Here is a 15,575-nt window from a genome sequence, read left to right on the forward strand (position 1 = left end):
TTCTGACCAGGGTTTGTTGCAATTCTTCCCAGCACTCTGGATCTAAAGATTCAAGTTTACGAGTGAATTCTCGATTGGGCATCAGCTTTTCCGTATCAAAACTGTCTATCTTCTATGCCTATGTTTTCCAGAATTTCCTGGAATTAGCTTAATTTTAATCTTTGAAAGATAGTGATCTGAATCCAAATTGGCATTCCTCAGAACTTTAACATTCTGGATCTCTCATTGTGCTTTTCGGGTGATGGCAATGTGATCAATTTGGTACTCTCCAATATTCGGATTTGGGCACGACCACATTTTATGTTTTCTTGGCAAGTGTTTGAATGCTGTTGATTTCATAACTAGGTTAAAAGCTTTGCACAATTCCGTGAGACTCTCTCCATTGCTGGAGGTTCTTTTGTGTGCTGAGTAATTTCCAACAATTTCTTGGAATTTTCTCTCCTTGCCAAGTTTTATTCATTCATTCATTCATTCATTCATTACTCATTATTACCTTTAATATTTTATGAATGAGTCTGGGGTGACAGCCAGGTCTAATACAGAGCCTGTAGTCCAACTTAGGTTAAAAGGTGTTAGCTTGGTTGAGAGTTATTGAAATCAATGATAGTGATTCCCGAAAAAGTTATCATAGCATATTCTGATTAAAACTGCTTAGTAATTGACTGCTCAGAAAGTGGACTAGTAGGGGCTAATCAATCTTAGATCTTTCTTGAACTCTACATGCTCCTGTATTGCCAGTTTTGTTCGTACATGCTGAGCCTTGCCTAGCATGGCCCACGGCTGCCTGCACGCCAACAATGCTGTGCCTCCTCCCCCCCCCCCCCCTCCCAGAAATCTGTTAATCACAAAATACTCTTAATTGAGTATACATGGGAAGTATAATTTAAATTCTTCTGCTCTATGTACATTGATGGAAAGACTGTGCTGTTTGCATGCCACTACATAACCCGTGTCATAACTGCCTGACAGCTCAAACTGTGATTCCAGTCAGAGTGGCCGGAGATGGCTGTCATGTGTGTTCTCCCCCCCCCCCCCCCCCCAATCCTTTTCCGATGAAGGCTTTGCCCAAAAGAGGCAACTTAATGAGTCATCTTTACACAATTAGCAAACAATGTTTTCCATAATGGATGCTATTCCTACTTTCAATCGCCTCGGCCTTCAGCACGCCTGCGCCACCTCCTCACTCCCACTTCTCTCAGGTTGGCTTACACATCTTCCAGCCATCTCACACGCGGTCGTCGTCTTCTACCACCAGGATGTCCCATCATCATCATAATCATCTGCGGGAGCCTTTCTTTTGTCATATGCTGGACATGTCCTAACCATCTTAGCCTTATCATTTTGATTGAGGTTAGCAAATTAGGTTCTTTGTACAGAGACCTTATTTCTTCATTAGTCCTAATTCTCCATGTCTCACCTTCTTTTACAGGACCAAAAATCTTCCTTTCCCATATATTTAGATTCTTCTCCAAAGTCTCCATCAGTAACCATGTCTCACTGCCATACATAAGAACTGGTTTGATCACTGTTTTGTAGAGTATCAGCTTTAGTTTCCTGCTTTCTTAGAACAATGATAAAGTGTATACTGCAAACTAGACCAGATAAACAAATATTATGGTTTTGAAAGTATTCTTGAAGTAATCATCAGACATAAGTGAGAGAAAAAATGTTGTTCTTTACTCTTCACATGGCTATAGCATTTTAAGCAGGCACTTGTTGAATTTCTGACAAGAATAAAGGCAGACATAAAAAGTACACAGGAATATTCTGTGTAGTAGACTCGCTCAAGATAAACACCTTTAATGACTGATGTAATTTTATTTAGTTACTACATCCATTTAAAACAGTACATTTCACACTACTTTACACATGCAGAAATTACATTTCTTCAAGGTACGAGGTAACTACAATAATCCAATACATAATTAATTTGGTTTCTCACTCAGTGGGGGACTAGTATTTTGAAGCTCAGACACACAAACACGAGACTTTGGATTACCATTATAAACTTAATAAATGCAGATCATCTTTGGTTTGGTAGTAGGTATTCTAATGACTATGCCCACACCTGAAATAAGAAAACATATCATAAAAACAAAATTTTGCTGAATATTAAATTAACACAATACCGTCAATTCACATCTAAAATAAATTACACACAGCTGCAATAATAAACTGTTTCTTATCTGGTTAAGTCAGTTTAGAGTGGTGTAAGTTAAATTCATTATCTGGAACACTATTACTGCCACACACAAATATGCTCTAATGACCAGTTTGGTAGCAAATACAGAAAGCAGACATTAGTGCTTTCCCAACAGAAGAAGCAGTTGGAGACAAGCCGTGAAGGTAGTCTGTGAAAAATTCTGAACACAATTCCTGGATGACTAAACAGAGTTGAGATACTAATTAAAATAAGTTACTAATACATAACTGTAGTAGAAAAATGCTGTACCTTAAAAAGGCTGAGGGGATGGGAAAAGATAAAAACAACAGAAACTCCAATTAAAACGAATCAAAAAGGACAGAATATGTCTAGTTTGTGTTTTATGGAGAGAGATCACTACTGTACATCTCTCTGAGCAGTAAACTGCTGTGGCTACAGTGAAAGAAATGCAGAAATTACAATGGTGATAGTAAACTGGCCTTACTGCTGCAGTTTCTTTTCAGACATTTCATAACTGAGACAAATGTTTCTAGTTAAAACAAAGAGCAGACAGTCACACACATTAATTCACTTTGTTCATAATTCTGTAGATTACTACTTCTCGGATAAAGAATGACAGGATAACCATCACCCCCAAACAGCCACAATATATACAAGTCTTCATATATGCTTCAGAGATCCCCAAGTACTAGTGTAAGATAAAAAATCTACGGACGAGAGTATTCAAATCCTAATGATCACCTGCTGAAGCACTCACAACAAAGTGCTAGAGTTTGAAGTGTTCCTGTAAAGCAATGGAGTTCAGATAATACTAAGTACAGAAAGAAGGTTACAACCCAAAATTGATAGCAGTGAGAATTTTGGGAACAATTTAACTGTATATCAAGAGGACAGGCTAATCACGGTGGTGTACTTGTCAAAGTAGACTAGAAACTCAAATCCACTGTGACAGAAATTGAAGCTGATTGCAATATTGTTTGGACAAGACTTAATATTAATGGTGGTCACCATACTTACCCCCAGATCTACATCTTACGTACCATATGGTGCACTGCAGAGAGTACCTTGTATGTAACTGAAAACATTACAGACAACATCAGCTCACTAGTACAAATATTACCCAATCATATTGTCATCATTGTTGGAGGAAACCTTAATCATCCACCAATCAATGGGGATAATTACAGTTCTTAAGTGGTGGACATGACAAGAAACCTTGAAAACAATGTAAGTGCCTCCTGTGGAAATATATTGGATCTAATGGCACCAAAAAAGAGTTGACCTCTTTGAAGATGCACACGCTGAAACTAGTATCAGTGATCATGAGGCAGTTGTAGCAACAATGATTACCAAATTACAAAGATAAACTGAAACAAGAAGAAAGATCACAGCTCACATTTGAAAGAATAGTTGACCATTTCCACCACAGTTTGTGATGGAAGGGCCCCTAAATGGTACAGTTACTGTAAAGAAGCTTCTAAAGAAACACAGACTACTGTGAAATTTGTGTAAAACAAAGCGTAGGGATATATAGAGATGCTGAATGAAAAGCATTTGGCTAGCACGAGGGAAATGTGTGAAGAAGCTGTCAATGGCTACTGTACTGGAGTATTATCGAAAGATCTTTCACAAAACCTAAAGATATTTTTGTCATGTGAAAAGGCTATAAGTGACATCACAATAAGTGTCCAGGCGCTGATGGATGAAACAGGAACTGAAAACAAAGGAAGCAATTCAAAAGCAGAAATACGTAACTCCGTTTTCAAATGTTCCCTTACGAAGGAAAATGTAGGATTATTGCCTCAATTTAATTCCTGCACCAGTGCAAAGGTGAGTGATATATATGTCAGCAGTGTTGACGAACAGCTGAGATCACTAAAACTGAAAAAACTCCATGGTCCAATGGTATCCCTATCACATGCTATACAGCATTTCTGACCAAGTTAGTCCCTCTTCTAATCATAATATACCATAGATCCCTTGGATAAAAAAGGTACCCAGTAGCAGGAAAAAAACAAGGTAATATACATCTACACCATGTGATCAAAAGCATCTGGACACCACCAAAAACTTAAGTTTTTCATATTAGGTGCACTGTGCTGCGATCTACTGTCAGGTACTCCATATCAGCGACATCAGTCGTCATTAGACGTTGTGAGAGAGAGCAGAATGGGGTGCTCCGTGGAACTCACGAACTTCGAACGTGGTCAGGTGATTGGGTGTCACTTGTGTCATATGTCTGTACGTAAGATTTCCACACTCCTAAATCTCCCTAGGTCCACTGTTTCCAATGTGATAGTGAAGTGGAAACGTGAAGGGACACGTACAGCACAAAAGTGTACAGGCCGACTGTTGTCTGGCAGAGACCACCGACAGTTGAAGAGGGTCGTAATGTGTAATAGGCAGGTATCTATCCAGACTATCGCACAGAAATTCCAAACTGCACCAGGATCTATTGCAAGTATTATAACAGTTAGGCGGGAGGTGAGAAAACTTGGACTTAGTGGTCGAGCGGCTGCTCATAACCCACCCACCACGCCATAAATGCCAAATGACGCCTCGCTTGCTGAAAGGAGCCTAAACATTGGACAAATTGAACAGTGGAAAAACATTGTGTGGAGTGACGAATCACATTACACAATGTGGCGATCCGATGGCAGGGTGTTGTATGGCGAATGACCGGTGAACGTCATCTGCCAGCGTGTGTAATGGCAACAGTAAATTTTGGAGGTAGTGGTGTTATGGTGTTGTGTTTTTCATGGAGGGGACTTATAATCCTTGCACACATACATACATATCCATTCGCACATATACAGACACAAGCAGACATTGGCCTTTACATATGTCTGCTTGTGTCTGTATATGTGCGGATGGATATGTGTGTGTGTGTGTTTGTTAGTGTGTCAATCAACATACCAACGCTTTCGTTTGGTAAGTTACATCATCTTTGTTTTTAGATATATTTTTCCCACGTGGAATGTTTAATAGAGGGAAACATTCCACGTGGGAAAAATATATCTATCTAACACAAAGATGAAGTAACTTACCAAACGAAAGCATTGGTATGTTGAAAGAGACACACACAAACTTCAAGCTTTCGCAACCCACGGTTGCTTTATCAGGAAAGAGGGAAGGAGAGGGAAAGACGAAAGGATATGGGTTTTAAGGGAGAGGGTAAGGAGTCATTCCAATCCCCGGAGCGGAAAGACTTACCTTAGGGGGAAAAAAGGGCAGGTATACACTCGCGCACACACACACATATCCATCCGCACATACCCAGACACAAGCAGACATATGTAAAGGCTCCCGGGAATGGAATAACTCCTTACCCTCCCCCTTAAAACCCATATCCTTTCGTCTTCCCCTCTCCTTCCCTCTTTCCTGATGAAAAACCGTGGGTTGCGAAAGCTTTTTTATCTCAATGGTGTGAGAGCATTATGGAGATGCTCAAGAGCTCCTAGTGGCAGACTCTACAAAAGAAGCATGAATTGTGCATCACAAAGCGATTTACTGTTGAAATTTGAAGAGTGTATGTTCCAAGAAGAGTTGGGCAACATATTACTTCCTCGCACATATGTCTCAAGCAAAGACGACAATGAGAAAATTGGAAAAATAAGAGCTCATATGGAGGTTTAGTGACAATCATCTGTCATTCTTTCTGTGTATCATTCACAAATTGAACAGGGAGACAGAAAGTGGTTCCAGAAGAACTCTCGATCACATAGAGTAAACTGGTTTGCGAAGAATAGATTTCATGTAGCTGTATCATTTAGTGTAATGGAAGATCAAGGATAGGTCAACTATAAACAAAAGCAATGTTACCTCTTGCTAATATCCTGTTACAATTTAATAGCAAACACCACTCCACTGCACTGATCCTTACAAAAAGCAATGCTATCCACCCAAATAGTATGGAATAATCTTTGGGCTGGTAACCTTTATGCACGTAGAAGCATTATACATATCCTATTATCAAATCACGCTATGTGAGTGAAGGCACTAGAGAAAGGAAGACTGTGTATGAGGGACCACCAAATTGAGCAATTTTGTTCTTCAGCTTGCAATTTAGACAGAGCTTGAGAATTGAGACAATTATATATGGCAAGAGCACAAAACGCACATGTTTGTGTGTTGAAGACGTATGGAACATAGTGGCTGACATTGGGTGGGACAGGGGACAGGATCAACCATAGTGGACAGACTGATTTCCATATAATCTGAAATGGTTCTTTGAAGTGCCCACAGGTTCAAGGAAGAGATCCTTTTGGTGCCACAGGTGCATTCTTACATTTTAAGGGTGACAATACTCATCCTTGAAGATTCTCAGATGGGGATGACAAACAAGAAAATAAGGATAATATTAAAATAATTTGGTTAGCATTCTGTCCAGACTTGAACCATGAAAAAAATGACAGTGATTGGCTTGTAATACGTACCGTAACTAGATCAGGACCTCCCATGATTGTTCTGTAATTAGAGCTAGTTCGTCATAAGAAAGAGCGAAGTTTTCCTCAAGTATTGTTCTTGTTACACTGTGACTCAGCTATTTTCTCTTACTTAGCATCTGTTATGGCTGCCTTGTCCACTGGCTTTGTTTGTATACTTACACTACTTACTGACAAACCATGTTTGAAAACTAGCACTAGTATTCAATTTTGATGGCTTTAAAAGCATCAACATTTTTGGAGCTTAAATGAACTAAATACATAATATACACAGATTTAACAATATGATGAAAATTCTAAATAAATTAGTCCTAAAATTTAAAGTAGAATAAATTTACCCGTAAAGTATAATCCCAGCTTCCGGTAGAAAGAGCTGTTCCATCAGGTGACACTTGCAGGCAAGATACCCTGTTCTCATGACCATACAACAGCGTCACTCTTACACACTTTAGTGAATCCCAGACATTAACAGTATAATCATTATATCCAGCAAAAAGAAGCCTCCCTAGAATCAAACAAAGAACAAGATGTGTAAGGACATTTATATGTTGGGCTGTCAGAAAGGGAGAAACGACGCTAAAAAAAATCTTTTTTTTAATTTTTATTTTTTTTAAGTAAAAATAATTTTACATCTCCGCTGAAATTACAAGTGGCAAGACAAAAATAGTAACTTTGGCAAATATAAATTGTAAGAATACTCCTATCATGAACTGCAAAGAGGACTGAACATAACGAAATGTAGAGGTTACAATGTTAACGTCTCTGGGGTAAAAGGAGTGGATCTTCCTGCAATAAAGATTTTTTCACTTTTGTATTTTGGATAGGCCATCACATGAATTTCCAACTCTAGCACAGATATCTTCCCTGCATTTAGTAGTACACTGTAATATGATTATTAACATTTTGTTGATCAACAGAATCATATTTATGATTTCCATTTAGTAGTTTCAGTTACTGAGTCACTATACCTCTTAGTTTAGAAGCCTTACTGTTAGAGCATTTAAATGTCAGGAAACCATTTCTGAAACTATTTGTATCGAGTGTAGCAATGTATGGAAGTGAAACATGGACGATAAATAGTTTGGACAAGAAGAGAATAGAAGCTTTCGAAATGTGGTGCTACAGAAGAATGCTGAAGATTAGATGGGTAGATCACATAACTAATGAGGAGGTATTGAATAAAATTGGGGAGAAGAGGAGTTTGTGGCACAACTTGACCAGAAGAAGGGATCGGTTGGTAGGACATGTTCTGAGGCATCAAGGGATCACCAATTTAGTATTGGAGGGCAGTGTGGAGGGTAAAAATCGTAGAGGGAGACCAAGAGATGAATATACTAAGCAGATTCAGAAGGATGTAGGTTGCAGTAGGTACTGGGAGATGAAGAAGCTTGCACGGGATAGAGTAGCATGGAGAGCTGCATCAAACCAGTCTCAGGACTGAAGAAGACAACAACAACAACAACAACAACAACAACAACAACAACTGTTAGAGCCCAATGAAGTGCTGTTTACGATGTGTCCAAACTTATTAATAATATTTTTACTCAAATTACAAATGTTTAACCCTTGTCACCTCCACACAAACTTGTCACAGCAGTGTTTCCACTCCAAAATACTCTCCTGGAAAGCTTCGTTTGGAATATGCAGTGAATGTGATGAATTGTTCTTAATGTTACTATTGTTGTCAAAATGACATCTGTTCAGAACTGAAAACTAGGTTAGAGACCAATAAATAATTGTTCAAGATCACGACCTGCCATCAGCCTCTTTTAAACAATGCCACCATACAACAGATTCATTGTATGTTCTCTTTCTTTACTACCTTTTTGGTACTTATATTGCGATGCACTTGTTTCCTTACATGTTGATCAACACTTAATTTATTCTAGCACAATGCAGCTACATTATTGTCAATCTCTGTCCATCACAGCAACATTATAATCATTATTTGTCATAATATTTCATTGGCAGTAAGTTTAAATACAACTGTAGATACTGCCTGCAGGAAAATTAAAGAGACCTTTGGAGAAAAGAGAACCATTTGTGTGAATATCAAGAGCTCAGATGGAAAACCAGTTCTAAGCAAAGAAGGGAAGGCAGAGAGTTGAAAGGAGTATACAGAGGGGCTATACATGGACGATGTACTTGAGGGCAATATTACGGAAATGGAAGAGGACGTAGATGAAAATGAAATGCGAGATATGATACTGCATGAAGAGTTTGAAAAAGCACTGAAAGACCTAAGCTGAATCAAGGCCCCATTCCGACATTCCATTAGAACTGCAATCTGGTGAGCAAGATGTATGAGCCAGACCCTCAGACTTCAAGAAGAAGAATATAATAATTCCAATCCCAAGAAAGCAAGTGTTGACACGTGTGAAAATTACCAAACTATCAGTTTAATAAGTCATGGCTGCAAAATACTAACATGAATTCTTTACAGAGGAATGGAAGAACTGGTAGAAGCCAACCTCGGGGAAGATCGGTTTGAATTCCGTAGAAATATGGGAACACGTGAGGCAATACTGACCCTACGAATTATCTTAGAAGAAAGATTAAAGAAAGGCAAACCTACTTTTCTAGCATTTGTAGACTTAGAGAAAGCTTTTGAAAATGTTGACTGGAATACTCTCCTTCAAATTCTGTAGGTGGCAGCGGGCAAATACAGGGAGCGAAAGGATGTTTACAATTTGTACAGAAACCAGATGGCAGTTATAAGAGCCGAGGGGCATGAAAGGGAAGCAGTGGTTGAGAAGGGAGTGAGACAGGGTTGTAGCCTCTCCCCAATGTTATCCAATTTGTATATTGAGCAAGCAGTGAAGAAAACAAAAGAAAAATTCGGAGTAGGCATTAAAATCCACGGAGAAGAAATAAAAACTTTGAGGTTCGCCGATGACATTGTAATTCTATCAGAGACAGCAAAGGACTTGGAAGAGCAGTTGAATGGAATGGACAGTGTCTTGAAAGGAGGATATAAGATGAACATCAACAAAAGAAAAATGAGGATAATGGAATGTAGTCAAATTAAATCAGGTGATGCTGAGGGAAGAAGATCAGGAAATGAGACACTTAAAGTAGTAGATGAGTTTTGCTATCTGGGAAGCAAAATAAGTGGTGGTGATTGAAGTAGAGAGGATATAAGATGTAGACTGGCAATGGCAGGGAAAGTGATTCTGAAGAAGAGAAATTTGTTAACATCGAGCATAGATTTAAGTGCCAGGAAGTCTTTTCTGAAAGTATTTGTATGGACTGTAGCCATGTATGGAAGTAAAACATAGACAATAAATAGTTTAGACAAGAAGAGAATAGAAGTTTTTGAAATGTGGTGCTATGGAAGAATTCTGAAGATTAGATGGGTAGATGATGTAACTAATTAGGAGGTACCGAATAGAATTGGGGAGAAGAGGAATTTGTGGCACAACTTGACTAGAAGAAAGGATCGGTTGGTAGGACACGTTCTGAGGCATCAAAGGATCATCAATTTAGTACTGGAGGGAAGCGCGGAGGGTAAAAATCATAGAGGGAGACCAAGGCATGAGTACACTAAACAGATTCGGAAGGATGTAGGTTGCATTAGTTACTCGGAGATGAAGAAGCTTGCAAAGGATAGAGTAGCATGTAGAGCTGCATCAAGCCAGTCTCTGGACTGAAGACGACGACGACAACATATTATTTGGTTTTTAACTAATTTTGCTTTCTGACGTACGTGCACAGGTTTTTTTGGTCAGTAAGATACTGAACAAAATATTTGTTTGTATAATGCTTAATTATACAGTTTTTACTAATTTCTATACTTACATAATTAATTTTAAAGTCTATTTGCAAACTTGCTAAATGAAGTGCCTCCTTAGATACTGAAGTTTATCTGCGCATGACACAAGCTGTACACCACATCAGCAAAACTATAAGGTAGTTCAGGTAAATTCCCTCATATATATTCGTTAATCATTTTCTCAGTTCAAAAATCATTAATACTCATCTGGCTTTTGAGAATAGTTACACGATATGGAATTATCCTGCTTGACTACTCTTTCAGTTCTGAATTTCCCATTGTCAAGATGAAATCTGACACATATTATTCAGTTTATTAACGCAGATTGAAGGAATATCTTGTTCCTCATGGGGTGTTACTATATATTTTGTTGAAATTGGGTCAAAAGTTTTCTCAAAATCTCATTTCTTCCAGCTTCAATAGCTTCTGTACAAACACAGTCATTTCCTGTGACTTTTTATTTCTTCATAACTCAAGCAGTTTTATCTATCTCATCTAACACAATCCTTGTGATGTCATTTTGTTTTCATTATTAAGTACATATGTTCTCGATTCACTTCTTAAACTATCTACTTGTTCTTGTCTTTTTCTACTTTCTACAAATATGCACATTCGCCAAGGGATGATTTCCATCACATTTTCCATTACTTCTCAGTTTTCTGTAGATTGCACCAATGATTGAATATTATGCTGTTCCAGCCAGTTTAATGTCTCACAGCCAAGAGGTCCAAAGACAAACCTTAGACCAGGTCAAAGAGAAACATGTAAGTATTTTCTTCTTAAGCCTTGGGAAAATGTGTAATGCTCATTTAACGTGGCAGTTTACTATATTGTCTGGTGTCAAGTCTCCAAAAAGTCAAGTGCACAGATCAGCATTAAAAAAGGGAAAAATTCATGTGATGATAATGAATTTTGTCTTTTTGGTATTTACTGTGTTCTCATAATTCATCAACTAATTGTAGACCATCTGCCTTATCAACAATTAGGACTGCATTAAAAGCGTAGCAGATGACTACTTTCTTTTCACTTCAAATTCATATTTTCACATAATCTTAAACCTTTTAAAAATTGATGCCAAACAGAGAGTGAATGAAATTTGAGGTAACATATATTCCTGTATTACTCCACTTTTAATTTGCATTTAGATGAATGTATCACATTTTAACAGCACAGTTTGGTTCCAATATAGGTTTCTGATGCAATGGATGCCCTGGTCTGTGACTGTGGAGCTACATAACTTTATGATGCTGAACTTGATCAAAAGCTTTTTGTGAGACACACACCCTTTCTTTGATTATAACAATTCTGGACAAACACCTCTGTTGTGATATGTAACTTCAATTGCTCTGAGTCCCTGCATAGACACAAATTGTAATTCACATACACCTCTTTCAGATTTCTTAAGTATACTTTAGTATATTACTGCCACTGATGTTTTTAATACATAACTTATCAGATTGTGTCTGTACTTCATGCAGAAAATTGCTGTGGTTTTCCATTTTACTGACAGGTGAGCCAATTAAACAGATATTACTTTCAGTTCCTCCCATGGACGAATGTTTCTACACCTTTTTCCCAAAAAATTTTGAGTAAGATTAAAGATGAATATGGCACTAGCTTAAAAATAAATGTGTGTAATTAGAACAACTGTGAAATGATGGTTTTCATCTTTACCAAAAACTGAATCATACAGATGCACCTGCCATCATAGCGTCTGAAACACGGTGTCTAGCTAACATAAGTCTCTATTTCGTTTTCTTCATATTCTTTATTGTTTTCGATTGTATGTGTTTCCAAAATTTCATGTTAACTTCTTCCATCCTTTTGGAGACATTTTCAAATAGATGAATTCAGTTATGCTTATTTTATCACGATCTATTACCACAGCTCTTGGACTAGTGGTTAGCATCGATCCCTCTGGATCACGCAGCCCTACTTGTGATTTCTGACTGCATCAGAGATTTTCTTTATTGCAACTAGACTTTTATGTTGTTCCCATCATTTCATCCACTCTTCATGCGATGCACAAATTGCTGAAGTGGTGTCAAATAGAAAGACTTGCACCAGGTGGCTGAACAACCACAGACGGGGTCTGCTAGCCAATAACACCAAATGAACCCATTTGCTTTTTAATTAAAAATTTTGCCTTCTATAGTAACTACCTGTTTCTTCCTGAGATTTTCTTTTGCTTCGTTCATACCTGTAATATCTTTTGCTGTTTGCCTACGTGCCTTCATTACCTAACAATGTCTTTTTTTTTTTTTTTTTTCTTTGCCATCATAGTCTTAATTTACTAAGTTGTTTCATGTGTTGCTTGATTTTATTTGAAGTCTTTAATAAATTATCATCAGTACATATCATTAATTATTTGTCTGTATGTGAAGGCTAGCCGCAAGAATACTGTAGGGACTTTTATGCAGTTTTCACTGATAGATAAGCATGACTGACAAGGATGCGTTGTGTATATAATTTATACACCTGATAAGTCACAGGCTGTAGTTATTTAGTGCTACCTGTGTGAAGCTGTGTCAAGTCACTATTATTTTGCATTTCAGATTAATTGTGTAATGAGTGTTTCTTTCGACATATCTCTGTGTCTATTTTCGCTCTTGATCTTACTAGTCTACGATCACTTCAAATTCTCAAGCAGTTTAAGACCACCACATCCCATACAATATCCTTACAGACTGATAAAATATAATCAATTTTAATCTCTGTTCCAACTGGTCTTTGCCAAATCATTTACTATTTGCTTTCATCTGAAAGAATGTTTTAAGGAGTCTCAGCATACTGTATTACAGTATCATCTCTTCTAGTTTAAATGTCATATCAAAAGTGTCACAATGAAGGTATTTGTCTTGTCCTCCTTTTTGCATTAAAATCTCCTTTTATCATCTTGTAGTGCATGTAAAAGAATCATATACTGCCACACAGATGTACCTCTGCTCACTGCATATCATAGTCCATAGAAATTAGCATGATCACAATAAGACCACCAGTAATTGCTTGCATGAAAAGGTTTTCTGAGACACAATACATACTGATAAAAAGTAATGGCATGATACAAGTACACTCAAAATGAAGTGATGGGATACATTGCAGGGCACCTCTCAGGCAGGTTGTGGAGATGTTACAGAGCAGATTACATTTAGCTGGGATAAAATAGGTAACTGATATGTCTGCTATTGTTCCTCACTGGGGAACAGTACAAGAATCTCCTGTATATAAGTACAGTAACCGCCCAGGGGCATACAGTACAATGCATAAGTACTGATTAATATAAAAAGGTCAAACTAACTGTCATGAAAGTCACTCACCACTAACAGAGAAATCCACAGAATTAACACCAAAGATGATGCTCTCTTTGGAGTACACAGCAACTTCTTTGTCTGCCCTCAGATCAAATAAACGACACTGAAAAGGTAAATTTCATGAGTTTCATCCCCACAATCCCATTTTAATGTTTCAATAAATGTACTTTGGGAAATACCAAACACACTCACTGTTGCATCATCAGAACCGGTAGCTACAGCATCTCCACTTGGATGAAATTTCACACTATTTATGTCTGACTGATGGCCTTCAAATGACTGAACACACTGCCCTGTTCGCATGTCCCATATGAGAACCATCCGGTCACAGCTCTGTGAAATGAGACGATGATTCAGAGGGGGCACTTTACAAAACAGTTTTATTGGATGGACATGTTCTTTCATTCTCCTGCTTGCCGCATGCAAATAACAAACCAAAATAACAATTAATTTTAATCTTTTTAAGATACAAACTGATCCTGTAAATTCGGAAGCTATTGGCAATTGAATTGAATTTTAACATAGTTCTACTTGTATTACAGGCAAATCAATTATACACATATGAGATGGTATATGTCACGTGTGTATGGATGCCAGGGAACTGCAATTGCATACTGGAATTGAAAACTATGATGTGCAGTGTGCTGCAGTCCACACTGTAGTAATCACACGCTTCAGTGATCATGGATTCCACAGTTTAACTTTTTCTATAATTTTGATACTATACAGGTAGGTGGTTGTAGAAATGCTAGTAAAAGTCGTGGGTTCCAAGAATATGTCCCACAGCCGTAACAACTAGTATCAAGACTAAAGAATAATTATCAAGTGTTTTTGCCCACCGAGAGCCAACATACACTGTCATCATACTATCTGAATCCTATATATGCCAGTTAATATAATCACAATTTACGTCTAATCTCAATTAGCATACACACTATTTCTTGAAATAACACAAGCTGTGGATCCACATAAATTTTCTCTGAAAAAAAAAAAGGAGGGGATTGTGGATTAGTGGGTTGGTTTCGATACACTATGTAGAAAAATAGTGAAGTGGATACAAGTTCATAGTTGAAATAACTTGGGGATGACAAAGGCATTTTATAATTTATGTCAATTGTGAGTAGAATGTGTGGTGCTGGATTTTATCTTTGAAGCAAATAACTATACTTTAGGGATTAGTGTATACAAGCAAGCAGTAAAATCAGTACTCTAAACAGAAAGTTACCACTGCTACATAAGCTATCCTTTGTATTTTCCTGTAAGTGGTGTTCCAGCACTGTAAACCTCTCAGGTTTTTTAGGCTTGAACGATTAATGGCATGCTTCCGGGTGTTCAACTGAGTTGCTCTTTCCATTTTATGCAAAATATTTCGACAATCGATCCAGCCATCCTCATCATGTGCTGTGAGATTTCTTGTTGTGTGCACTAGCTGCCTGGACTTCAGTCACACTGTGAACTGTTGTTGGGCTCATGCTGCTATTTATAGCCAAATTGGGTTCCCCATACTCCCTTCACCCTTTGACTGTCTTTTGTTTCATCAGAACTCACTCTAATATTCCATAAAATGCAAATTCTCTCAGTATTCACCACATCTGGTGGATTTGATGGCCAGTAAGGTTTTAATAAATTGAGTGTTGGCCACAAGCATCATTTAAATTGAAATCTTCATCCCTGTTTACTATGTTTTCCAAGATCTTTATTGTGATAGACCCTTAATTATACCATCATAGAAACTAGGCATTTGCACCACGATACTCGTCTCATTTCATGATTATATTTAAGGTAGTGCTCAGTGACAGCTGATCTGCTTGGTTGTGTTAGCCAAGTTTGTCGCTTATGTTCCTTGCATCTTTCCTTGACTGTTCTTATAGTCAGCCCCATGA

The 15,575-nt window shown here is 37.7% G+C and overlaps 1 protein-coding gene across 3 annotated transcripts in view; it reads right to left on the bottom strand.

Annotated features, from left to right (window-relative positions):
- Positions 1-1,798: 1,798 nt before the first annotated feature.
- Positions 1,799-15,575, bottom strand: part of LOC126259405 (guanine nucleotide-binding protein subunit beta-5) — a 179,679-nt gene continuing 165,902 nt past the window's right edge. For all 3 annotated transcript variants that reach the window (XM_049956181.1, XM_049956180.1, XM_049956179.1), the window contains 4 exons: positions 13,885-14,025; positions 13,699-13,795; positions 6,948-7,114; positions 1,799-2,068 (listed from right to left, as the gene is read on the bottom strand). In XM_049956181.1, coding sequence (XP_049812138.1) covers positions 2,057-2,068; positions 6,948-7,114; positions 13,699-13,795; positions 13,885-14,025 — 417 coding nt within the window. In that variant the 3' untranslated portion in view covers positions 1,799-2,056. The remainder of the gene's footprint in view (positions 2,069-6,947; positions 7,115-13,698; positions 13,796-13,884; positions 14,026-15,575) is intronic.

Source organism: Schistocerca nitens, chromosome 5 (assembly GCF_023898315.1).
Source record: "Schistocerca nitens isolate TAMUIC-IGC-003100 chromosome 5, iqSchNite1.1, whole genome shotgun sequence".
In the NCBI taxonomy this organism is placed as follows: Eukaryota; Metazoa; Arthropoda; class Insecta; order Orthoptera; family Acrididae; genus Schistocerca; species Schistocerca nitens.